Here is a 27,135-nt window from a genome sequence, read left to right as displayed (position 1 = left end):
GGAGGGCAGAGAGAGACCAAGGCTTACTCTTTCTCCCTTCCCAGGCCTTGCACTGCTGTCTCTGCCCACCTGGAGCTTCCATGCCCGGGTATATCTTTGTGTCTAGACATGCTTGCCCACCTCTCATACCTGGGAACCTCTGAGAACAGGCCCCTACTGAGCTCTTTGGAGACGCACCGCCCAGGGCCCCCTGAAGGAAGGATTCAGGGGCAGCCTCAGCTGCAGGGCTGCTCCGCCTGAGGCTGAACCTTAGGGGACAGGGAAGGGGGGCCGCTAGCACTCAGAGACTGAGCAGAGGTAGGAGGCACATATCAAGGTCCTGCCTCATAATTTGACCTTTTCCTCTATCTAATCCTGCACTCTCCTCCTTCCCCTATAAACCCCAAACTTTGTCTCCGTGTTCATTTAAGGAGAACACAACCTGCAACAGTTCCCTTCACTCAGTCTCTGGGTCCTCTTTGCAGCCGGTTTCCTTCCACGTGCATCTACGAAGACCCTGCTTGGGGGCTTTCAGGTCCAGAGTGACCAAGACAAGCTTCCCAGGAGCTCCCGTTCCTGGGCAGTCAGTGCCTCTCCCTTCCCCGTGCCCCCCTGCTCCATCCCTCTCCACCAGCCTCTCCCCCTGGCCCCTTCCCCCTCTGCACCTCTACAGCCCCAAGCCTCTCTCTGAGAGCCCTTCCTGCAGCAGCCACAAGGCCAAGATGGCCTGTCTAGGTACCCGTAGAAGCCAGACCCCTGTCAGGGTCAGTTTTTCCCTCCTCAATAAGCAGGTCCTAGGAGAGGCATCCATTCAAGGCAGGATGGAGACGTATGAGCCAGGAGAGCCAGAAATTTGCGTGCTTCAAACCATATTCTAAACCTGGCACAGCCTTCATTTCCTGCTACAGAGAAAACAGATTTTCTATTAATGAAAACTGAGCATGTCTTTATTTGTGATGAAAACAAGAGCTTTGTTACATGCTCTCAATGTAACACAACATTTTAACGTATTTGGAATTATCTTGCAGCTCATGATTTTTCTATCATTCCTAAGTGATGGAAGTCACTTACATTCTGTGAGAATAGAAGTGACCTATAAGAATATAGTAAGAAAGTCTCAAAGTATGTTTCAAAGTCTTCTTTCTGGCGTTGCTGTTAAGAAAACATCTTGTACTTGCTGTGACTTTCTTTTTCCTCTTGATTCTTGACCTTGATTCTTTTCTGTTGATTCTTGAGACGCCTATGAAGGGGTATACATTTTCAATCATAAAATAAATCATGTGTTCCCAGGAAGCAGCCCTTTGGTTTCAGGATCTCAGGGCTGATTCAGGCAACTGGCAGGAGACAATTCTCGGCATCAGGTTCTTTGCAATGTGCACTTGCAAGTAACAAGACGACTCAATCAGAAGGGAGATAAAAACATAAAAATGTCTACTTGAGCTCGCTGTTTCTTCTGGTGGCAAGAGAAGCAGTGTCACAGGCATCCCGGGGTAACCTGAGTGAACCAGCACTCTGTTTACAATAAATTCCAGTGACATCTCAGTCCCCCATGTAAATCAGAAGAGCTGGCTCACCGTGCAATCTGACACTGCCCAGCAGTCACTCTTCAGGCCTCTCCTAAGCCCCATCCTGTGGGAAGGGTCCAGCTGAGCTCTCAGGGGTCCAAGCTGAATTCCGTCTGGTCCCACCGCTGCGGATCTCCCAGGCTGGAGGGCACAGCAAAGTGAGATGGGATGGGATGGGTAGCTTGCAGAATAGAGGCAGGGAAGGACAGGAATGCAGCATTGGAGGAGTAGGACACCGGGGAAGGCTCGCTGGGTGACGAGTGAATCTGACCCACCAGCAGAACAAATCCTGGGGACTGTCAGGCCTCACATGAAGGTCCAGAAGTCCCGGGCACCCACCACTGGTTGGGCATGGTGACCTGGCCCCGTGAAGAAAGAAGCCTCCTGGCAAAACGTGGCCACTGTAAAGCTGTGGCCGGGGCCCCCCTGAGGATCCTCGGTCCTTGAGTCACAGCTGAAGCAGCACAGGATGCAGGTGATGGCTACGGTGACCACAAACAGCACGGCCACCACTCCAATCACTGCTGTTTCCATGGCCCCACGTGGCAGATGACCAGCTGAGCCCTAGCTCCCCATCCAAAACAGGGTGCCCTTGGTGGTGGCAGGCACTCTGCCCTTCCAGCCGCTCTCCTTGTGGTCTCCTAAGCGGACGCTGGTCTGAGGCCCTGGGTCACGGCCCTTCTGGGCCATGGGGCACCCCGCATGGTGCTACTCAGACCTCGGTGGGTCTCTGTTATTGTTTTCTAAGCCTCTGGTCTGGATTCCAAGAACTGTGGTCAACTCCGCTGGCGACTTCTGGAAGAAGAGCTGTCCTGAAAGATGTGAGCACAAGACTTCCTGGACTTGGAGGGGCTGGAAAGAAGGAACAGAAGACTTTGCTCAGAGGGAACATTGCCAACCCTGCCCCCTGGTGACGCCTACAGATTTCAAGAGAGTTTGTCTTCTCAGACAAAAGACAAGATACTCCGCCTCCTGGGGACCCCGGATGAGCCTGGGCTCCGCCCCTAGAAGAACCTTGGGCCAGTCCTTGAATCAGCCTATCCGATGCCTCCTGAGCTCCTGGACCTGAGCAGGGGCAGGAACGCAGGTGGGGAGGAAGGCTCTGTGTCAGGTCGGGGCGGAGGCACTGCCAGGTCACCACAAGGGCCATCGGGCCTTTGGCAGGGGGCTGTGGTCCCTTTCACTTGGCATCCTTTTCTGCATGGGGTGGGAGAGCGCTATCTAGATAGGGCAGGATCCAAACCCCTTCAGTGATTCACTATGGGGCTCCTTCACCCTGTGGTTCCTGTTCCAGGAGAAGACATCTTCTGCATGGCCTCCCCCGTCCCCAACCCTCCTTGCTGCCTGCTCACACTCGGATGCTGTGAAAACTTACCCTGGGCTTCTCCAAGCGACAGAGCCGGCAGTGGTGCCATGGCCTCCTGACCTGGGGGCCACCCCAGGGGCCAGGCCACGGCACACTCATCCCTGGGCGCTGCAGCCTTGGTCCTGCTTGGGACAAGGCTCCGAGATGTCTGAGCAGCTCTGAGAACTTCCTGGATTCCTTCCTCCAATTGTGAGTGTGGGCCCAGGACCTGCACAGCTGCCTGCCCCCTCCGTGACTTACCCCCCCCCCCCCACACACACACACCCACACCATTGCAGCCCGGGGAGGCAGGCTCTCCACTTAGCCCATCCGGGTGAGGGGCCAGCCGGGCCAGGCCACCCAGGAAGTCTGCCAGAAGGGCTGCCTCCTGACCGCCACCCGGTCCGGCTCTTCCACAGCTAACCGCCCGAGACGACCCCACTTCCAGAAAGGAGGCTGGATTGCCGGTCCCACTTGACCCAAACTCTGAGAAACAGAGCAGTGAGGAACAGTGCTTCCAGGTACCAGGCACAGGGTTTCTTGAGAGTTCTCCAAGGCCCCAGTGAATTTTCTTTAGTACCAGTTTTAGGAAGTTGCTAAGTGCAGGATGAGAGAGCAACTATTTGGACTAAATGAGGCCTGTCATATTCTCACTCTTCCCTTTTCCAGGATGAGCTCCGGGCTCTTCCTCTGCATGAACGGCATTGGGCAAGCCGGGCCCATGGCAAACCTGGACACCTCGGATTATTTGTGTTAAGTAGGGCAGCCAGAGCAGAAAGGAAACACGATGCGCCAGTCTGGGGCGCATGGTTTCAGACTGAATCACCAAAATCAACTCGCCAGTTCAGGAGACAGAGGGCACCAGAGGAATCCGGTTTCAAACTGAATTGTTTCTTTGAATTCTCGTTTGCCTGGTCTTTGTGGACGCACGTAGTTGGAGGCCACCCGTTGTAGATGTGTGTTTTTCAGCATTTTAAAACTGGAATAAAGGACAATTGCTCAGCCCTCTTGTCTTCTGCCTTGGATGGGTTTCCTTATCTGTTTCTGAGATTGGGGCCCTTTCTCTGATTCGCCAGTAAACTAGGCCTTCTGATCCATTCTGACAACAGACATTCAATAGTTGAACACAGGCTGTGTGGCACAATGAGAGGGCCCCAGGGATATTGTGAGGACAGGTCCAGTCTGCTGCGAAGGCTCCTCAGGGTTGCATATGATGTCACACCCGCAGTCCGCAACATGGAATGACCAACACGGCATCTCAAGCCCAGGGCACAAGGAGCCATCCTTGATGAAGTTGGACAGGGTGCAGATACTTTCACCACAATGCCCACTCAGTTCAGGGTCCTTGCCTTCAACTATCCCCCAACAGCCCTGTCCCGTGATTTAAGCGGCAGGAGCATTCTCAGGCGAGTTGGAAAGATCAAGACAGCCATACATGTTTACTACTGCTCAGAGACGTTTGTGCTAAGGGCTTTTTTTCTGGGTATCTTCTCCTCTTCTTGTGACTATTGTAATCCTGTGATATACAGCCCCTGACCATGGACCCCAGACGCCGTGGGACTTCCCAAGATAACTACCATTTAGATACATATGTGTCGCCCACAGCCACCATCATCAACTGGTCAGAAAAAGACACATCCCTTACTTTCCCTTACATTAGAAGGGCAAAGATGATGGCAGACATCCTAAAGCAGAGAGAATAGAGCTCTCCCAGAGACTCCAGGCCACATTTAGGAAAGGCAGGCCATCCGAGACTGACACAGGGCTACATAAAGAGATGAGGGAGGGAGAGGGGACGTCCAAGCCAACAGGCCCACCCAGGTCCATCTGTTAAATGTTTCCCACTTTTCAGGCCCCCAACGCTGGGGATGGAGGGGGAGCACAAGCCCCCTCAGCAAGGGCCCCAGGAGCTCAGAGGCCTAATCCCCTCAGGGTCCTGCCATACTTGGTGTCCCTCAAGCCCCAAACTTCTGGCAGCGGTTATTCCGATCATATTTACTTTTCCAGAGAGCATGACGTTCTGAGAATTTTTCCTGAGCATCTGTTGTGTGGGCTGGTTCTGCACTGGGGGCAGGGAGCCCTCAAAGTTTCTTAGATGCATGAGAGCAGAGGCCCTTGAATCCTGCCATAAATCTCTGGGGGAAGAGACAGATGTATTCAGTGTTCCACCAGAAATATAAAAATAAATATGAATAACAAATTGGAAACCCATAGGAGGGAGCAACAAATTCTTCTTGGGCAAAGACACAGAGAGGGGAAAGTACGAGGTGTTTTCTGGGGCCAATGACCAGAGCAGTGTGGATAGGACAAAAGGAGCAAGGGACAGGGACCAGATCAGGGGCCTTTAATAACCAACCAGGAGGCAGGGACTTCACCCCTAGGGCTATAAGGAGTTTCGGCAGATCCTGCAGGCCACGGTGCAGAGATGCTTCAAAAAGGGGCAGGGCTGGACGTGGGCAGGAGTCCAGATGGGGGGGGGGGGAGGACAAGCTAGGACAGACTCGGGAATGCTGGAGGGGAGGCAGATTTGAAGGACGCTGCAGAGATAAAATCAGCAGTACGTGGTGACCCGTGACCTACTTTCCCAGCCCAGAAACCTAGCACGGCTGTCAGTGTGGATTTGCCTCCCTCTCCCCCTTACACCTCCAACCCTCACAGAGAATCCACCAGGAACTAGAAAAGAAACAGGATGTTCTGTTCCAATGAGTCACCAGGCCCCTGACTTTCCGGCCCGTTCTCGAGCCCCTCCCCACCACCTCTCCTGGCCCCTAAGGCTCTCCTCTCTCTGCTTCCCACCCAAGCCCAGGCTGAAGGCCTCAGGACAAGATTTCCTTCCTCCCTGTGGAATTGTGCCAGCTATTCATGGGGTATTTGGAACATGCCTCCAGGCTTTGGCAAGAAGAGGTCTCTGCTATCGATCCATTTTACGGAAGAGGAAACTGAGATCCTGGGGAGACAAGCACTCTCCCAAGGCCACCCAGCACCACCTCCTCCAGTTTAAAGAACCTCCCAGCCCCTCTGCTATACACAGGCACCAGTGGGTCCGGGAGCTGGAGCCTCAAGGCTTGGATAAGAAACCCTGATCGAGTTATCAAGGAAACACTGAATTCAACACAGCTCACAGACTGGGGCTTCTGCAGGTCCCAGGGTTCAGTCTGCCCCGGAGATGCACTGGAAAGAGCACTGGAGAAAGAGCCCTTGGTGACCAGCCTGGGTGGCCTCACCCCTCTTCTCTGAGCCCCTGGACTGTCCCACAGAAGCCCAAAGCCCCCCTGGTACACAGAGAGCCCTCTCTAGGCAGGGCTGCGTGCAAACCCCACGTCCTCCCTCAGAGCTTAGGCCCCAAGCTTTTCTCTCCTACTGCCCTTGGAGCACCACAGGGCCTGCCCAGTTTCCCCCAGGGCACGGCCAGCCCTCAAGCAGCAGGCAGAAGCTGCCAGTGCCAGGCACTCACTTCTCATCAGAGAAGGATGTTCCCAGGGCATTGCAGACACATGCCTGGCGGCTCGATCCTTCTCTCCCACTCGAGCTGTACGATCAAGAGCCTCTTCACAAAAGCTTCCTCGTAGTTTTTATTTTCTTGTATTAAGGCACCGGTGAATTGACCTTGCAGCCTCATACTGTCTTCTCCAAACACAAGGCATTGCTGTCCCCTCCCAGCTACGCCCCTGGCCAGGGCCTGAGTAAATCAGAGGACAGCACTTCAGAGAGCACGGTACATCTTCTGTGCATCCACATGCACTGGTGTCCCCTGGGAGTTACAGTCACAGGCAGGGTCCATCCCCAAAGGACCATCTCTGCTCTCACCTTGTTACCTTCCAGTGTGCGCAGGGCCACCCCTGTGCTCCCGCTTCTCTCCTTATAGTACCCTGGGGGGGGGGGGTAGTATGCAAAAGAAGCCAAGCAGGACCCAGGGCACAGTACTCAGTGTTTACCACAGAGAGGCGCCCTTCTGCACAGGAGCATGGGGGTCCACGGGAGGGCAGGCAGTGGCTGCCATTCACAGGCGTCAGTGGTGGCCTCGGTGGGCATGGAGGTGGGCTTGGTGGTGGGCTTGGTGGTAGAGGTGTCGGTGGAGGCGATGGTGGTGGAGGCCCACGTGGTGCGTGTGAGACACGTGGCCAGGATGACGGAAACAGTGAGTGTGTCCCGGGTGGCCCCGGCCCGGGAGGAGCCAAGGCTGGGCCCACCGGACTCGGTTTCTCCTCACGGCCGGGCGGTTCCTCTCCACGTCATGGTCCCGCTGTCCGTGGTACAGGCAGGTGGCCAGCAGCAGCAACAACAGCAGAAGAGCCACGGCAATGCCTGTGATCAAGCCCGCGAGGGTCGTGCTTCCCAGGAGGCCTAGCATCTGGAAGCTGGACAGTCCTTCCTCTCGGCAGCTCCCTGCTGCTGCCTCCCCTTCGGCGGCCTCTGCTCAGCCCTCACACTCACTGGACTTTGTTGCCTCAGCTCCTGCGGGCTGGAGAGCAGCCAGGGAATGTGGGTGCAGCCTCTTTGGGCTGGAGCTGCCCGCCAAGTAAGAGGCCAGGCGACTGTTAACTCTGGGGAGGTCCATGGGGAGGCTGGGTGGGGACAGAGGAACTGTCAGGAGGGGCTGTGGAAGGAAGAACCCTGAGGCTGAAGACAAGAGGTCCCGGCCCCCCCATCCCTGTCACCTGGCCAAACGACCAAACCGGCCCCTTCCCCTCCCTGGCCTCCGCTCCCTCCTCTTTTAGACAGGACAGCATAGCAAGTAAGAACATAGGTTCTGGAACAACACAACGCACTAGTTCTATGACTATACACAAGTTACTTGACCTCTTTGTGCCTCCGTTTCCTCATCTGTAAAATGGCTAATAAGAGTAACTTTCTGGGGCACCTGAGCGGCTCGGTTGGTTGAGGCTCTTGCCTTTGGCCCAGGTCATGATCCCCGGGTCATGGGATTGAGCCCCGAGTCAGGCTCTGTGCGGAGTGTGGAGTCTGCTTGAGATTCTCTCTCCCTCTGCCCCTCTCTCCTGCTTATGTTCTCTCACACTCTCTCTCTCTCTCAAATTAAAAAAGAAAAAAAAGAAAAAAAGAGTACCTTCCCCCATACATATGGTTTTCTAAGGATTTGAGCAGTTAAGATTATAAAGCACTTAAACCAGTCCCTGACACATGTTTGCCATCAATATTGCAGTGGAGTTTGGGCTGGGGAGACCTCAGGATTTGAGCGCCTCTGGCTGTCTGTCCTGCTGCCGGAGTCCTCCAGGACAGGGGCGGGCCCTGTGCAATGAATTGTCCTGTACTTCCAGAGCTCAGTGAGGCACTGCGGGCAGATTCATCATTGAGACAGCCAGACGCCGTCTGTAGGTCCTCGGTGCCCAGTCTGGGAGTTACCCGTGCTGCAGGAGGCAGGGAGGGGGCTACTGAGCTCAGAGAGGCCAGGCGCCATCCCAGCCTCCTGGATCCCCATTCAACAGTCTTGACTGGCCATAAATGGCAGGCTTCTGGCTCCGTCCCATACCTTCTGAGCAGCAGAAGTGACATACCATTCCTTACTGGTGGAGAATTTACAGAGCAGGCTGGACCTGAACAGCCGCAGACTCCCCTACCCCTCCTGGTCCCAAATCCCCTCTGTTCATCCTAAACAAGTACTGTCCATTTGGCTCATGTGCCTCAGGGCTGGGCACCCACTATCTCCCTGGGGAGCCCGTTCTGCTGTGGGTTTGTCAAGCTGTCCTCAAAGCTCCTTTTCACATGCGGCTCTCTGTCTCACTCTATGAGACCACAGATGTCCAGGGACCCTCCACAGTGAGCGCCCCCACAGTTTCTATCCTTCCCTGCTGTGTGCTCATCTCTCTACCACCTGGGGGAGTGTTTTCAGCAGCCAGCCTCTGTGTGACCTTACGCAAGCCCGTCCCCCGACCCAGCCTGGTTATTCTCTGGAAAAGTTCCAAGGCAAAAGGTGACCTCCGGGGACTTTTCCTCTCAGACCTCAATGAGATGAGCTCTCTCAGGGAGGCCTCAAACCCTTAGTGAAAACCCTCTCTGGATGAAAACGTCAAACATTCCCTTCAACCAAATTGGGCTCTGGGGGCAGCAGGTCTAATGAGTCCTGGGGCTTTTGCCCTCAGAGTGAAAGCCAATTCAACTTTTAATGATGCTGGAGTGAGAGCTCCTTCCTATGGCTTCCAGGGCCCTGGGGACCCAGCTGCCTTCCCTCGGGGCCTATTAAGGAAGGAAGTCTGCTGGAAGGAGGAGGAGGAAGACAACAGAACTTTCTCCTTCTCGAAGGAGATTGCCACTCCACACCAGCCACCAATGGGGCAGGACCCTGCAAACTGCAGACATGCAGAGCTTCAGTCAGCACAAAGCACTCTTGGAATCACCCAGACCCAGCCCTCACTGAGAGTTAGAGAAATTGAGGCCAGAGAAGGGAAGGGACTTGCTTAAGTTTCCCCAGATTTGTGGGCTATTCTGTACAGCAGGTAATCAAGACAGCACTATTCCTAGAGTGAGGGGGGCATCCAGAGTGAGAGTCTGAGATCAGCTGGAGATCTTCTACAGAGATAACCGGGAAAGGGCTGTACAGATGTGAATGAATCTGAACTCCCCACCTCTCTATCTCTGTCTCTCTTTCTCTCTCTCCCTCCCTCCCTCCCTCACTCTCTCTCACACACACACGTGACATTTGTTTTCTTAAGTGCAGGGTCACTTCCCATCTGGACAGAAGATAGGATCCCAGAGTGGGTGTTTGATTAGATGCTTTGAGCACTCGGGGGAAGGTATAGAGACCACAGTCCTCTGGGACTGCAGAAGTGACTGAGACCTTCTTGGAGTCCCAACTGAACACAAGGGTTTGCAGGGCTGATGACTTTAGAGGAACGTGTGACTGTGTCAGAAAAGCTCTTGTGTAGCACTGTGGTTGTATTTCTCTCATGGGGTTTGGTCTTCTGCACCCCACACAAGCTACCTTCCTAGCTGAGGGACTGGAGTTTCAGACTATGCAGCTGAAAGATCAGCCTTTTGGAGTTCCTATCATTTAGCTTCATGCCCATTCTTTCCAGAGTGCACAGATTTATGCATTCACTCACATATCTGTGCACCCGTGTAAATTGCTCTGTAGGTAAACTCATGCACCGAGAATTGTGTGTGTACACATACTCAGGCACATATTCATGCACATATGCATGAGTGCATACAAGTTCCATACAAGCTCACAAACTCCTGCGTGTACTAGATACAAGTGGTTCTTGGCTGTCCCAAGAGAGCAACCATTGTTTTCAGCGCTTGGTAGCACCACCTAGTGGTGAAACTGTAAAAAATCAGTTTTGTATTCTGATCTTTGTTTATAGATCATAATTTGAATCCATTTACTTAACTCCTCTCTGTTCCAGATTCTGGTCTGGAAATTTTAAGGAATTTCCACAAGATATAGTACAAATGAAACCATATTGATGGAGGCACTGACTAAGGAAGGGTGTCTCTGGGAGGTAATGAAGGGTATGCCCCAGCAGAGCCTCCCCTAAGACCTATGATAGACAGCCAAGACTAGGAATGAGGGTGAGGTGGGCACTGGCAAAAAACAAGTTGAGTGACTTTAGGTATTGCACGGGTGGCTGCTCTCAGAAGAAAGGCCAAGACTCAGCTCATCTTTTGTTCTGCACAAAAAGCAGGGATATTGGCCAGCATGTTCCTAACTTGGCTTGCTCATGCCAGTTAGAGAAGGGAGATACTCCTCTGCCTAACCATGGGTGGCCTTAGTAAATATTGAAAAGAAGTTGCCAAGAACAGCAGCAAACCTCTCTCCTCTTCTCAGGAGCTCTCCCTTCCCTAATCATGGCCAAGTAGACCACCCCCAACCCCAGTCTAAAAAACTAAATCATAAACAACCAGGCTCTTTTTTCTTCTGTCTCCATTTGCCTTACACCAACATGCTTGAAAATAAGCTATAGAATTTTTATAGAACTATTTCAATTACAATACCAAACAAACATCAGTCTAGGTCCCTCTTTAAAGCAAGCAAATAGGGTCACCTGGGTGGCTCAGTCAGTCAAGCATCCGACTCTTGATTTTGGCTCAGGTCATGATCTCACAGTTTGTGGGGATCAAGCCCTATGTCTCACTAATAGTGCAGAGCCTGCTTGGGATTCTCTCTCTTCCTCTCTCTCTGCCCCTGCCCCACTCACATGTATGCACACTCTCTCTCTCAAAATAAATAAACTTTAAAAATAAATGAATAGGGGCGCCTGGGTGGCGCAGTCGGTTAAGCGTCCGACTTCAGCCAGGTCACGATCTCGCGGTCCGTGAGTTCAAGCCCCGCGTCAGGCTCTGGGCTGATGGCTCAGAGCCTGGAGCCTGTTTCCAATTCTGTGTCTCCCTCTCTCTCTGCCCTTCCCCCGTTCATGCTGTGTCTCTCTCTGTCCCAAAAATAAATAAACGTTGAAAAAAAAATTTTTTTTAAATAAATAAATAAATAAAAATAAATGAATAAATAAAGTGAGCAAATAGAGAAAAATTGCTAGATATATAAAAAAGATATCAAGTATTGTACCTTATTACCAAGGTTACTAGAATCTAAAAAACGGAGAAATAGTAAAATCCCAAAATGTATATTCTAAATAATATTCAAAAGTCAATCCATACATAAACTTGGGAAAATACTCAAAGCAGGAAATTTACTCTCAGATTAAAAATCAAATCAGGAAAGATTGCTTTGAGAACCATCCTCATAAGTCTCGGGGGAAAAAAAGGAATAAAGAGAGAAAGAGAGGGAAGAAATGGCCAGGAAATGAAATAAGCTTATATAGCAGACATTCTAGAAGTAGAGAACAGAGCCCATGGAGAAATGATCATTAAAGAAATAAAGAAGGGCACCTGGGTGGCTCAGTTGGTTAAGCATCCAACTCTTGATTTTGGCTCAGGTCATGTTCTCACAGTTCATGAGTATGAGCCCTGCGTCGAACTCTGTGCTGACAGTGCAGAGCCTTCTTGGGATTCTCTCTCTCTCCCTCTCTCTCCGTCCCTCCCCCATCCCCTCTCAAGATAAATAAACTTAAAAAAAACTTCCCTGAGCTGAAGAATTCCATCTTTAGATGAAAAGTCACCCTGAGTACTAGGAAGACTATTTGAAGAAGCCAGAGCAAGCCATCTAGGTACACCCAGGTGAAATTTTGATATTAAAAATGTGATGTAAAAAATATATATAAAGGAACTCAAATGTTACAGTCATTTTGTAAATAGTCTGGCAGTTTCTTACAAAACTAAACACATGCTACCATATGATCCAGCAATCACACCTCTTGGTATTAACACAAAGTAATTTAAAACTTATGTTCACACAAAACCTGCATACAGATGTTTATAGCAGCTTTATTCTTTTTTTGTGTTTATCTATTTTCGAGAGAGAGCACAAGCAGGTGGAAGGGCAGAGAGAGAGATGGAGACACAGAATCTGAAGGCGGCTGCAGGCTCTGGGACAGCTCAGAGCCCGACACAGGACTCAAACCCACAAACTATAAGATCATGATCTGATCCGAAGTTGGATGCTTGGCTGACTGAGCCACCCAGGCACCCCAGCAACTTTATTCTTAATTGCCAAAACTTAGAAGCAACCAAGATGTCCTTCAGTAGGTGAATGAATAAATAAACTAAGGTACATTGAAACAGTGGACTATTATTCAGCACTAAGAAGAAATAAGCTATCAAGCCATTAAAAGACACGGAGGAAATCTTAAATGCATTTTGGTAAGAGAAAGAAGACAATCTGAAAAGGCTACATACTGTATGATTCCAACTATATGATATTCTGCAAAAGGCCAAACTATGGAGACAAAAGAATCAGTGGCTGCCAGCGGCTAGAGAGGAGAGAGGAATGAATAGGCGGAGCACAGAGGCAACAGTGCCATTGCCAGTGTTTAGGGCAGTGAAACTATTTCGCAGGCACTATCCTGGTGGGTACATGTCATTATACATCAGGAAAGCCCTTACAATGTACAACACCAAGAGTTAACCCTAATGTAGACTATGTACTTCGGGTGACTCTGATATATGGATGCAGGTTCATTGATTATAACAAATGTACCACCATGGTGCCAAATGTTGACAGTGGTGAAGTCTGTGCATATGTGGAGACGGGAAGTATGTGGGAGATTTCTGTACATTCCACTCAGTTTTCCTGTGCACCTAAAACTGCTCTAAAAAAAAATAGTCTATTTTAAAAAAGGAAAAGGACAGGCGCCTGGGTGGCTCAGTTAAGTGTCCAACTTTGCCGCAGGTCATGATCTCATGGTTTGTGAGTTCGAGCCCCACGTTGGGCTCTGGGCTGACAGCTCAGAGCCTGGAGCCTGCTTCCGATTCGGTGTCTCCCTCTCTCTCCCTGCCCCCTCCCTTTCTCACACTCTGGCTCTCTCTCTCTCTCTCTCTCTCTCAAAAATAAATAAACATTAAAAAAATTTTAATAAAAAAAATGATCCTACAAATAACAGGAGCTGTTCAAACTGTCTCAAAGAATAGAGAAAGAAACTTTCCTTTTTTAATCTATAAAATTTACTTTATAAAACTAGCATAATAATCCTGATACCAGGGGCGCCTGGGTGGCTCAGTCAGTTGAACGTCCAACTTTGACTCAGGTCATGATCTCACAGCTCATGAGTTTGAGCCCCACGTCAGGCTCTGTGCTAACAGCTCAGGGCCTGGAGCCTTCTTCTGCTTCTGTGTCTCCCTCTCTCTCTGCCTCTCCCCTACTCAACACTGTCTCTCTCTCTCTCTCAAAAATAAATAAACATTAAAAAAAATTTTTTTTAATAATCCTGATACCAACCCTGACAACTATAGCATGAAAACACCATAGACAAATATCAAAATTCTAAAAAATGAATACCATGTTTGTATCCCTAGCAGAACACTGAAAGAATAATACTCCATAAGCAAATACAGTTTATTCTAGGAATGTGAGGGTGGTTTGATATTTTTAGAAATCTATTGTTGTAATTAATTATATAAATAGGTAAAAGGAGTAAAACCATACAATCACCTCAATAGATGGCAGAAAGACATTTGATAAAATTCACTATTCATTCCTGATAAATATACAAATGACCAAAAAAATAGAAGTGTAGTATTAGAAGGATACTCTCTTAATATGATTAAAAAGAAAAATATCTCAAACCAGTAGCCAACATCATGACTGTTGGTAAAAAAAAAAAAAAAACACAGATGTTCTCATGAAAATCAGGAATAATTAAGAATGTTCACACTCACCACTTTAAAAAAATTACTTTTATTTTTAATTTATTTGTATTTATTTATTATTATTTTGAGAGAAAGAGAGAGCATACACACACACAGGCAGGGGAGGAGCAAAGGGAGAGGAAGGGAGAGAATCTTAATCAGGCTCCATACACAGCATGGAGTCCAACTTGGAACTCAATCTCATGAACCAACCATGAGATCATGACCTGAGCCAAAAATCAAGAGTGGGACGCTGCTGAACTGACTGAGCTACCCAGGTGCTCCTATGCTCTTTTTTAACTGTTAAGTAAAAGTGGTAAGAGAAACATCTGGGTGGCTCGGTCAGTTCAGCGTCTGACTCTTGATTTTGGCTCAGGTCATGATCTCCCAGTTGGTTCATAAGATCAAGCCCCGTGTAGGCTCTGTGCTGACAGCATGAAGCCAGCTTGGGATTCTCTCTCCCTCTCTCTCTGCCCCTCCCCCTACTCACACACTGTCTCTCCCTCAAAATAAATAAATAAACATTTTATTAAAAAAAAAAAAAAAGAGCACAAGGGTGCCTGGGTGGCGCAGTTGGTTTAGTGTCTGACTTTGGCTCAGGCCATGATCTCATGATTCATGAGTTTAAGCCCCACATGGGGCTCTCTGCTGTCAGCACAGAGGCAGGAGCCTCAGGTCCTCTGCCTCTCCCCTGCTCTCTCTCTCAAAAATAAATAAACATTTAAAAAATAAAATAAAATACATTTTAAAAAGATCATAAAATAAAAGGCAGAGATCATGAATTGTATAATTGCATACCTAGAAAATTTAAACGATTTTGCTAAAAACTATTCACAAATAAGAGGTTAATAAATAAGATTATTTAAAAATAAAAATACAGAAAACTCTGGGGAAGATGGCGGCGTAGGAGGACGCTGGGCTCACCGCGCGTCCTGCTGATCACTTAGATTCCACCTACACCTGCCTAAATAACCCAGAAAACCGCCAGAGGATTAGCAGAACGGAGTCGCCGGAGCCAAGCGCAGACGAGAGGCCCACGGAAGAGGGTAGGAAGGGCGGCAAGGCGGTGCGCGCTCCACGGACTGGCGGCAGGGAGCCGGGGCGGAGGGGCGGCTCGCCGGCCAAGCAGAGCCCCGGAGGCTGGCTTGCAAAAGCGGAGGGGCCTGACGGACTGTGTTCCGACAGCAAGCGCGACTTAGCGTCTGGGAGGTCATAAGTTAACGGCTCTGCTTGGAAAGCGGGAAGGCTGGAGGACAAAGGGAGGGAGAGCTGCTGAGCCCCCGGACGACAGAGCTCAGTTTGGTGGGGAACAAAGGCTCTCGCCAGCGCCATCTCCCCCGCCCATCCCCCAGCCAAAATCCCAAAGAGAACCAGTTCCTGCCAGGGAACTTCCTCGCTCCGCGCAAACACCCAACTCTGTGCTTCTGCGGAGGAGCCAAACCTCCAGCAGCGGATCTGACTCCCTCCCGCTGCCACAGGGCCCCTCCTGAAGTGGATCACCTAAGGAGAAGCGAGCTAAGCCTGCCCCTCCTGCCCCTGTGCACCTTGCCTACCCACCCCAGCTAATATGCCAGATCCCCAGCATCACAAGCCTGGCAGTGTGCAAGTAGCCCAGACGGGCCACGCCACCCCACAGTGAATCCCGCCCCTAGGAGAGGGGAAGAGAAGGCACACACCAGTCTGACTGTGGCCCCAGCGGTGGGCCGGGGGCAGACATCAGGTCTGACTGCGACCCCGCCCACCAACTCCAGTTATACACCACAGCACAGGGGAAGTGCCCTGCAGGTCCTCACCATGCCAGGGACTATCCAAAATGACCAAGCGGAAGAATTCCCCTCAGAAGAATCTCCAGGAAATAACAACAGCTAATGAGCTGATCAAAAAGGATTTAAATAATATAACAGAAAGTGAATTTAGAATAATAGTCATAAAATTAATCGCTGGGCTTGAAAACAGTATAGAGGACAGCAGAGAATCTCTTGCTACAGAGATCAAGGGACTAAGGAACAGTCACGAGGAGCTGAAAAACGCTTTAAATGAAATGCAAAACAAAATGGAAACCACTACGGCTCGGATTGAAGAGGCAGAGGAGAGAATAGGTGAACTAGAAGATAAAGTTATGGAAAAAGAGGAAGCTGAGAAAAAGAGAGATAAAAAAATCCAGGAGTATGAGGGGAAAATTAGAGAACTAAGTGATACACTAAAAAGAAATAATATATGCATAATTGGTATCCCAGAGGAGGAAGAGAGAGGGAAAGGTGCTGAAGGGGTACTTGAAGAAATAATATCTGAGAACTTCCCTGAACTGGGGAAGGAAAAAGGCATTGAAATCCAAGAGGCACAGAGAACTCCCTTCAGACGTAACTTGAATCGATCTTCTGCACGACATATCATAGTGAAACTGGCAAAATACAAGGATAAAGAGAAAATTCTGAAAGCAGCAAGGGGTAAACGTGCCCTCACATATAAAGGGAGACCTATAAGACTCGTGACTGATCTCTCTTTTGAAACTTGGCAGGCCAGAAAGAATTGGCACGAGATTTTCAGTGTGCTAGACAGAAAAAATATGCAGCCGAGAATCCTTTATCCAGCAAGTCTGTCATTTAGAATAGAAGGAGAGATAAAGGTCTTCCCAAACAAACAAAAACTGAAGGAATTTGTCACCACTAAACCAGCCCTACAAGAGATCCTAAGGGGGACCCTGTGAGACAAAGTACCAGAGACAACACTACAAGCATAAAACATACAGACATCACAATGACTCTAAACCCGTATCTTTCTATAATAACACTGAATGTAAATGGATTAAATGCACCAACCAAAAGATATAGGGTATCAGAATGGATAAAAAAACAAGACCCATCTATTTGCTGTCTACAAGAGACTCATTTTAGACCTAAGGACACCTTTAGATTGAGAGTGAGGGGATGGAGAACTATTTATCATGCTACTGGAAGCCAAAAGAAAGCTGGAGTAGCCATACTTATATCAGACAAACTAGACTTTAAATTAAAGGCTGTAACAAGGGATGAAGAAGGACATTATATAATAGTTACAGGGTTTATTCATCAGGAAGAGCTAACAATTATAAATGTCTATGCGCCAAATACCGGAGCCCCCAAATATATAAAACAACTACTCATAAACATAAGCAACCTTATTGATAAGAATGTGGTAATTGCAGGGGACTTTAACACCCCACTTACAGAAATGGATAGATCATCTAGACACACGGTCAATAAAGAAACAAGGGCCCTGAATGAGACATTGGATCAGATGGACTTGACAGATATATTTAGAACTCTGCATCCCAAAGCAACAGAATATACTTTCTTCTCGAGTGCACATGGAACATTCTCCAAGATAGATCATATACTGGGTCACAAAACAGCCCTTCCTAAGTTTACCAGAATTGAAATTATACCATGCATACTTTCAGACCACAATGCTATGAAGCTTGAAATCAACCACAGAAAAAAGTCTGGAAAACCTCCAAAAGCATGGAGGTTAAAGAACACCCTACTAACGAATGAGTGGGTCAACCAGGCAATTAGAGAAGAAATTAAAAAATATATGGAAACAAACGAAAATGAAAATACAACAATCCAAACGCTTTGGGACACAGCAAAGGCAGTCCTGAGAGGAAAATACATTGCAATCCAGGCCTATCTCAAGAAACAAGAAAAATCCCAAATACAAAATCTAACAGCACACCTAAAGGAAATAGAAGCAGAACAGCAAAGACACCCCAAACCCAGCAGAAGAAGAGAAATAATAAAGATCAGAGCAGAAATAAACAATATAGAGTCTAAAAAAACTGTAGAGCAGATCAACGAAACCAAGAGTTGGTTTTTTGAAAAAATAAACAAAATTGACAAACCTCTAGCCAGGCTTCTCAAAAAGAAAAGGGAGATGACCCAAATAGATAAAATCATGAATGAAAATGGAATTATTACAACCAATCCCTCAGAGATACAAACAATTATCAGGGAATACTATGAAAAATTATATGCCAACAAATTGGACAACCTGGAAGAAATGGACAAATTCCTGAACACCCACACTCTTCCAAAACTCAATCAGGAGGAAATAGAAAGCTTGAACAGACCCATAACCAGCGAAGAAATTGAATCGGTTATCAAAAATCTCCCAACAAATAAGAGTCCAGGACCAGATGGCTTCCCAGGGGAGTTCTACCAGACGTTTAAAGCAGAGATAATACCTATCCTTCTCAAGCTATTCCAAGAAATAGAAAGGGAAGGAAAACTTCCAGACTCATTCTATGAAGCCAGTATTACTTTGATTCCTAAACCAGACAGAGACCCAGTAAAAAAAGAGAACTACCGGCCAATATCCCTGATGCATATGGATGCAAAAATTCTCAATAAGATACTAGCAAATCGAATTCAACGGCATATAAAAGGAATTATTCACCATGATCAAGTGGGATTCATTCCTGGGATGCAGGGCTGGTTCAACATTCGCAAATCAATCAACGTGATACATCACATTAACAAAAAAAAAGAGAAGAACCATATGATCCTGTCAATCGATGCAGAAAAGGCCTTTGACAAAATCCAGCACCCTTTCTTAATAAAAACCCTTGAGAAAGTTGGGATAGAAGGAACATACTTAAAGATCATAAAAGCCATTTATGAAAAGCCCACAGCTAACATCATCCTCAACGGGGAAAAACTGAGAGCTTTTTCCCTGAGATCAGGAACACGACAGGGATGCCCACTCTCACCGCTGTTGTTTAACATAGTGCTGGAAGTTCTAGCATCAGCAATCAGACAACAAAAGGAAATCAAAGGCATAAAAATTGGCAAAGATGAAATCAAGCTTTCGCTTTTTGCAGATGACATGATATTATACATGGAAAATCCGATAGACTCCACCAAAAGTCTGCTAGAATTGATACATGAATTCAGCAAAGTTGCAGGATACAAAATCAATGTACAGAAATCAGTTGCATTCTTATACACTAACAATGAAGCAACAGAAAGACAAATAAAGAAACTGATCCCATTACAATTGCACCAAGAAGCATAAAATACCTAGGAATAAATCTAACCAAAGATGTAAAGGATCTGTATGCTGAAAACTATAGAAAGCTTATGAAGGTAATTGAAGAAGATTTAAAGAAATGGAAAGACATTCCCTGCTCATGGATTGGAAAAATAAATATTGTCAAAATGTCAATACTACCCAAAGCTATCTACACCTTCAATGCAATCCCAATCAAAATTGCACGAGCATTCTTCTCGAAACTAGAACAAGCAATCCTAAAATTCATATGGAACCACAAAAGGCCCCGAATAGCCAAAGGGATTTTGAAGAAGAAGACCAAAGCAGGAGGCATCACAATCCCAGACTTTAGCCTCTACTACAAAGCTGTCATCATCAAGACAGCATGGTATTGGCACAAAAACAGACACATAGACCAATGGAATAGAATAGAAACCCCAGAACTAGACCCACAAACGTATGGCCAACTCATCTTTGACAAAGCAGGAAAGAACATCCAATGGAAAAAAGACAGCCTCTTTAACAAATGGTGCTGGGAGAACTGGACAGCAACATGCAGAAGGTTGAAACTAGACCACTTTCTCACACCATTCACAAAAATAAACTCAAAATGGATAAAGGACCTGAATGTGAGACAGGAAGCCATCAAAACCTTAGAGGAGAAAGCAGGAAAAGACCTCTCTGACCTCAGCCGTAGCAATCTCTTACTCGACACATCCCCAAAGGCAAGGGAATTAAAAGCAAAAGTGAATTACTGGGACCTTATGAAGATAAAAAGCTTCTGCACAGCAAAGGAAACAACCAACAAAACTAAAAGGCAACCAACGGAATGGGAAAAGATATTTGCAAATGACATATCAGACAAAGGGCTAGTATCCAAAATCTATAAAGAGCTCACCAAACTCCACACCCGAAAAACAAATAACCCAGTGAAGAAATGGGCAGAAAACATGAATAGACACTTCTCTAAAGAAGACATCCGGATGGCCAACAGGCACATGAAAAGATGCTCAACGTCGCTCCTTATCAGGGAAATACAAATCAAAACCACACTCAGGTATCACCTCACGCCAGTCAGAGTGGCCAAAATGAACAAATCAGGAGACTATAGATGCTGGAGAGGATGTGGAGAAACGGGAACCCTCTTGCACTGTTGGTGGGAATGCAAATTGGTGCAGCCGCTCTGGAAAGCAGTGTGGAGGTTCCTCAGAAAATTAAAAATAGACCTACCCTATGACCCAGCAATAGCACTGCTAGGAATTTATCCAAGGGATACAGGAGTACTGATGCATAGGGGCACTTGTACCCCAATGTTCATAGCAGCACTCTCAACAATAGCCAAATTATGGAAAGAGCCTAAATGTCCATCAACTGATGAATGGATAAAGAAATTGTGGTTTATATACACAATGGAATACTACGTGGCAATGAGAAAGAATGAAATATGGCCTTTTGTAGCAACGTGGATGGAACTGGAGAGTGTGATGCTAAGTGAAATAAGCCATACAGAGAAAGACAGATACCATATGGTTTCACTCTTATGTGGATCCTGAGAAACTTAACAGGAACCCATGGGGGAGGGGGAGGAAAAAAGAAAAAAAAAAAAAGAGGTTAGAGTGGGAGAGAGCCAAAGCATAAGAGACTGTTAAAAACTGAGAACAAACTGAGGGTTGATGGGGGGTGGGAGGGAGGAGAGGGTGGGTGATGGGTATTGAGGAGGGCACCTTTTGGGATGAGCACTGGGTGTTGTATGGAAACCAATTTGACAATAAATTTCATATAATAAAAAAGAAAAAAAAAGAAAAAGAAAAAAAAATAAAAATACAGGGGCATCTGGGTAGCTCAGTTGGTTAAGGGTCCGACTTTGGCTCAGGTCATGATCTCGCAGCTCACGAATTCGAGCCCCACGTCCGGCTCTGTGCTGACAGCTCAGAGCTTAGAGCCTCCTTCGGATTCTGTGTCTCCCTCTCTCTCTGTCCCTCCCTCGCTCGTACTCTGTCTCTCTCTCTCTCTCTCAAAAATAAACAAAACATTTTAAAAAAAGGAATAAATTAAGCAAGAATACTAATGGTGGGGCAAGGAAGAAATAAAACATTCTGCTGAGGAAGGAAATATGTGAGCTTCTTCCTAGGAAGCCCAGGGTATCTGTCTGAAGAAGAATCTGAATTATTACAGAAAGAATACAAAGAAAAGGAATTAATGGGCAATCTTTGACATTCAAAACGGCCCTTTTCCTTGTAAGTCAAGCCATTTTTTTGAGAAGGTTTTCTAAGTTCCTTTTTCTCCCCCTTTCAACCTATTGAATCAGGAATCAAGCTGAGGACCCAGGCCACGGAGGTCCCCCACATTGTAGAAAGCTACCCACTTCCACACATGACAGCCAAGTAGCAGAGGTTTGAAGCTCTAAGGTAGATGGGAGCCGTGATATCCAGGGCCAGGGGAATACTGGTCTCTTCTGGCCCCACGTGGTGATGGAAAAGAGAAAAGAGACAGAAGGAGGAGGAATGAAGTATGAAATATGTGAGGTAGCCCCCAGGGAGTTCCAAAAATAAGTGGTGAGACTGTGGGAAGATGGGGTTAGAGATGAGTATATGGAAACACTGACATCACTTGAAAGGAAAATACAGTCTACAAAATCTGGGAACATAAAAATGTGACCTTATCTGTGCGTATAGGGCAGTTAGCGCTAGGAATGTTTGCATTGTAACCCTAAATATATGCACAGACAAGTCTGGAGAGCTATACAATGTGATGTTAACAGTGCTTCTCTCTGAGTGGTGAGGTTACCAGTGATTGATTTTTATTCTGGCAATCTATATTTTTTAAATTTCAACAATAACCATCTACCTTGTGTAACAATAAAAGCAACAAAAGTTATAGCTTTAGAAAAAATATTCAGAAACCATGCCCACCCAAATAGAATAGCTCTGAATACCAGCCAAGCAATCTACCTCATTCACCAAAGATCAGTCAGACTCCAGAATCATAAACTCAATTGGTGCCAGCTTAAATATGCCAAAAAGTATAAGAAGTATACTAGATTGTCTGTCCTCAGCAATGTGTGAGAGCTGATTAATCCAAGGGGAATGCTCTTCCCCAACTCTCCTGGATGGTATGCCCATGAGCATTCAGACATGAATGTGCAGATAAACAGTAAATTTTCTTGAGCCTCAGTTTCTCCTTACACACTATGAGAGAAAGACTGGGGACAGATTGAGTCTGTACAGTCTAAGTTTTTTTCCTTCCTGACTTCTCGAGTCTCTGTAACTTTCTGAAACCACCACTGAAAGATAATTGTGACCCTTAGAATTCTATTCGTTTAGTTAACTAATATCTATTTAATCAAGCCCTGAATTCAATGCTAAGGCTAGGGAGAAGAAAGACATAGTCCTTGCCCTCCAGGAGCTTTTTACCTTGAATAGGAGACCGATATAGAAATGATTACAATGTACCAGGTAAATTCTGGGACCTAAGTGTTCACAAGGCCCCAGCAAAGTGCAAAAGAAAGGGTCATTCATAAGTAATAAACTTCTTTCCCTTTTCTCCCCAACCTACTATTTTAATAATTGCTAGAATAATTACACTTTACAAATTGATTTGACTTGAACCTCCCACAACTCTGTTATTCGCATGTTACATACAAGGCACACAGCCAGGAAGTGGCAGGGCCAGAATTGAGCCCAGGCCTGCCTGGCCCCAAAGTCTACCTCTAACCCAGTCCTGGACTGAGAGATGGAACTGAATGAGACATGATGCCATCCTTGGAAAGAGAAGCCATGTCTTTGAGAATCCACAGGAGAGGAAAAAGAGAATATGGGAGGATAATGGATAGAAAAAGGGAAGAGTCTTTCAAGACTTTTGCCCTAAAAATTTGAAAAACTCCTGATTCAGGCTTATGTAGAACATCCAAAGAGATAATAGATTCCTGAGTGGCTTTCCAACCTATCCTTCACTTAAAAAAAAAAAATAGACAATAATAAAAAAAATAAGATGGTTGGATAGATGAATTCATATGTGATAAAGCAAATGTGGCAAATGGTTAACAATAGTTGAAATTAGATTTTAAGTATATGCCTATTCACACTACAGTTTTTATAACCTATATATATATTTGAAAATTTCCACACACACACACACACACACACACACACACACACACACACAATGTTGTAGGCAGGGGGAAATAAGCAATAGTTGGGCAGGGAAGTAGGAAAATAGAGTTTTCTAGTTCTGTCTCACTTGGCAGCTATTAGCCACATGGCAATTGAACACATGAAATGTGGCTAGTCTGAGTTGAGAGAGTCTGTATATGTGATATAGACTTCAGATTTCAAAAACTTAGTACACAAAAGAATGGAAAATATCTCATCAATAATTTTTATCCTATTCACAGGTTGAAATAATAATTTTTATGTTGGATTAAATAAGAATATATTTTTAAAGTTTATTTTGAGAGAGAGAGAGAGCAGGGGAGGGGCAGAAAGAGAGAGAGAGAGAGAGAGAGAAAGAATCGCAAGCAGACTCCATGCTGTCAGCACAGAGCCCTACTCGAGACTTAATCTCACAAACCATGAGATCATGACCTAAGCCGAAATCAAGAGTTGGATGCTTAACCAACTGAGCCACCCAGGTGCCCCTAAAATATATTATTTAAATTAATTTCACCTGCTGCTTTTTACTTTTTTTAAAGCTACACATTTAACTTACACGTGCACCCTGTGTAGCATTTCTACTGAACAGTGTCACCTAGAGCATCCAGTCACCACAGATCCTATTCCTTTGCTCACTCACACCTGCTCTTGATCACGTCCTGTGCCAGGGCAGGCAGGGATGAATCATAGTCACAGCCTCAGAGAGCTGAAGGTCTAGGTCCTGGAGACAAGCCAAGACAGACTTGTAAACACTATAGGATTTCAGTATCTAGGTAATCTCTGTGACTTCCTTGCTTATGAGTATCCACATGGTGCCTTTTTTCTTTTTCTTTTTCTTTTTTTTTAGACTGAGGACAGAATCTTTCTAGAGTACATTTAGAAATACGTGGGGTGTTTGAAGTGGTCAGCATTTGGGGTCAGCATTTCATATGTAAGAACTCGGGAAGGTAAACATTCCACATTGAGGACAGTCCCATATGAGGAAGAAATATCTTGTCCAAAACACCAGTAGTGTACCTGTTGAGAAATCCAGTAGAGGAATAATGACATACCTGTTTCTACCCTCTGGATAAGGACTCTGAGGCCTGTTAACCAACCCACACTGAGGTAGCACCATTATTTCTGTGGAGGCAAGAACAAGGAGTTTCCTGGGGTACTGAATCTCATAACACAATTCTGTATCTCCTGAAAGGTAGGAAAATTACCCTGGGACAGTTAGGGACACCCAAGGGTTCAGCTCCCAGTAGGAAACCTGTCTGATTATGAGGACTGCCAAAGGCAGTGTTCAATTATCCCAGCCTACTTAACCATCTGGGAGCCTGTACCCAGAACTCAGGGCACCACTCTCCAGCATTAGGCTCTAAAATGCCACAGGGACAGACCACTTCTGGAGGTGGTACCCAGTGAAAACGAGCCATCCCTCTGGTCTGATCTCTGGGGGCCAGAGCTATGGGAGATGAGGAGTGTGGGTGGGTGTGCCACATCACTTCAGCTGAAGGACAAGTCCCCAAACTAGATCCCCAGAAGGCCTTAGCTGAGCAACAGGTAAATATATAAGAACTCAGAGATAGATGAGTATCACTGCTAGCCTGTGAAAGGATCAGAAATCCCTTCCTAGAACAAGGTGCAGTGGTCCAAGCAAGAGATGATAGGTGCATGCATCACAATGGTATCTGGGAGAAAAGCAGGTAGAACAAACTTAAAAGATATTATTGAGATGGAAGTAAGACAACTTTCTGACACATCTGATGAGGAGAATTAAGAAGTAGAAGCCAAGTATAAATCTAGGGATCTGAAATGAACAACTGAATAGTAGAACAGGCAGGAATAACTTCTTGAGAAACTGGTCAGTGAAGGGGAGAGGAAAGATGAGGCAGCAGCTGCAGGAGGAAATTATGTCAAAGAAGGTTTTATTTTAAAGGTGCAAGAAGATTGAGCCCTATATTCCATGGGAATCACCAAGGGAGAGAGGTGACTCATGGAATGATGTTTCTGTGGAGGAGAGAGGGATTAGAGTCAGGAATGGGGGTGGAGTGGGATATTTTGAGATTGATTCCCTGTCTCAGTGCCTGGTGTCATGAGCCATGAGCCTCTAGCCAACTAGATACCTGAAGTGACGCTCCTTAGACCTCATTCCTTTTCCTTTATGTTAACATTAAAAATTGTTTTTAAGCTATGTGCTATTTACTACAAAAGTCTAAAAAACAGTGATAGAAAAGTTGAAAGCAAAAAGATAGAAAAGATATGTCAAGCAAATACTAAGCAAAAGAAAACTGGTATAATGTTAATAATAGATAAAGTAAATTTTAGGGCAGAAAAAATTCTAGAGACAAACAGGATCCATATACAAACACAAAGGATTATTTTCACCAGCAGGATACACCAATTATAATGTTGCATGCTCCTAATACTCAGTGAAGTGGTACAATAGAGTTTTCTAGTACTGTCTCATATGGTCACTATTTTAGACTTTACAGAACTTTATAGAACTATAAGGAGAGGGGCGCCTGGGTGGCTCAGTCAGTTGAGCAGCCGACTTCGGCTCAGGTCATGATCTCACGGTCTGTGGGTTCGAGCCCCACATCGGGCTCTGTGCTGACAGCTCAGAGCCTGGAGCCTGTTTCAGATTCTGTGTCTCCCTCTCTCTGACCCTCCCCCGTTCATGCTCTGTCTCTCTCTGTCTCAAAAATAAATAAATATTAAAAAAAATAAAAAAGAAAAAGAAAAAAAAAAGAACTATAAGGAGAAATCAGTAAATTCACAATGAAGAAAAGGATTCTAACACATATCTTTTCATTATTGAGAGACCAAGCAGACAAAACAATCAGTAAGAATTTAGATTCGAATAAAGTAACTGTGAAGCTTGATAAAATGGACATATATAGAAACACTGCCCTCAGCAGAGAAGACACATTCTTTTCAAGTACACAGATACTATTGATGAAAAACTGCCAGAAAGTAGGTCGTAAAGCAAGTCTCAACAAATTTTAAAGGATGAGTATCCTACAGACCATATTCTTTGACTACAGTGAAATTAAATTAGAAATCAAGCTGAGATAAATTTTAAAAATTTAAGGTTTACCCAATGACCTCCATTTGTTTGGAAATTAAGAAATATACTCTATAATAATTATAATAAAAGAAATAATAGTGGAAATTACAAATTATTGAGAACAAGAGAGAAATAGCACATATCAAAATATGTAGAGTGAAATTAAAGGAGTATTTCTATTAGGAAAAATAAAGTCTGAAATTTAACAAGCTTAAAAATTGAGAAGAAAGCCAAAGTGAGTAGAAGGAAGAAAAAAATAAAATTAGAGTGGATATAAATCAAATAGCAAATAGAGAAACAATAGGGAAAAATCAACAAAATCTAGAGTAAGTTTTTGAAAAAACTACAATCAACAAATCCTGAGCTAGACTAATAGAAAAAAGTGAAAAGACTCAAATAAATAGAATCAGAAATGAAAGAGGAGACACTACAACAAATGACAGAGAAATAAAAAAAAACATAAGGAATTACTATGAACAATTATACACCAACATATTGCATAATCTAGAAGAAATGGATAAATTCTTAGAAACCCATAACCTATGAAAACTGAACTGAAAAGAAATAAACAGACCAATAACAAATAAGGAGATTGAATCAGTAACCCAAAACCTCCCACCAAAGACACACTAGGACCAGATGGCTTCACATGTGAATTCTACCAAACACCCAAAGAAAAATTAAAACCAAAAAAAGAAAAAGAAAAAAAAAACACAGAACAAGAGAGAACACTTGCAACTCATTTTATGAGGCTAGCATCACCTTGACACCAAATGGAAACAAAGCTGCCACAAGGGAAAAAACAAAACAAAACTAATA

General features: G+C 45.8%; 3 protein-coding genes across 7 annotated transcripts in view; all 3 read right to left on the bottom strand.

The window, feature by feature from the left end:
• Positions 1-908: 908 nt before the first annotated feature.
• SPAAR (small regulatory polypeptide of amino acid response) lies at positions 909-2,156 on the bottom strand. The gene has a single exon (XM_045469356.1). The coding sequence runs from the start codon at positions 2,076-2,078 to the stop codon at positions 1,851-1,853; it is 228 nt and encodes a 75-aa protein (XP_045325312.1). The 5' UTR covers positions 2,079-2,156; the 3' UTR covers positions 909-1,850.
• Positions 2,157-2,280: 124 nt separating this feature from the next.
• On the bottom strand, positions 2,281-7,418 carry HRCT1 (histidine rich carboxyl terminus 1). Of its 2 annotated transcripts, none has more exons than XM_045469355.1 (2): positions 6,825-7,418; positions 2,281-2,396 (listed from the first exon to the last, which is right to left on the bottom strand). In XM_045469355.1, the coding sequence occupies exon 1, from the start codon at positions 7,238-7,240 to the stop codon at positions 6,899-6,901; it is 342 nt and encodes a 113-aa protein (XP_045325311.1). In that variant the 5' UTR covers positions 7,241-7,418; the 3' UTR covers positions 2,281-2,396; positions 6,825-6,898. The 2 variants fall into 2 exon arrangements, with proteins under 2 accessions (XP_045325311.1, XP_045325309.1); XM_045469353.1 differs by having other exon boundaries at positions 6,697-7,417.
• Positions 2,281-27,135, bottom strand: part of TMEM8B (transmembrane protein 8B) — a 75,084-nt gene continuing 50,229 nt past the window's right edge. For all 4 annotated transcript variants that reach the window (XR_006710344.1, XR_006710345.1, XR_006710346.1 and 1 more), the window contains one exon: positions 2,281-2,396. The gene's annotated coding sequence lies outside the window, so the exon portion shown is untranslated. The remainder of the gene's footprint in view (positions 2,397-27,135) is intronic.

The sequence above is a fragment of the Leopardus geoffroyi genome, chromosome D4 (genome assembly GCF_018350155.1).
Source record: "Leopardus geoffroyi isolate Oge1 chromosome D4, O.geoffroyi_Oge1_pat1.0, whole genome shotgun sequence".
In the NCBI taxonomy this organism is placed as follows: Eukaryota; Metazoa; Chordata; class Mammalia; order Carnivora; family Felidae; genus Leopardus; species Leopardus geoffroyi.
This window is presented reverse-complemented; position numbering and strand designations above follow the sequence as displayed.

Bases quoted from the DNA above. Each gene is read 5' to 3' on its own strand.
- SPAAR (XM_045469356.1), bottom strand. From the start codon at position 2,078: ATGGAAACAGCAGTGATTGGAGTGGTGGCCGTGCTGTTTGTGGTCACC.
- HRCT1 (XM_045469355.1), bottom strand. From the start codon at position 7,240: ATGCTAGGCCTCCTGGGAAGCACGACCCTCGCGGGCTTGATCACAGGC.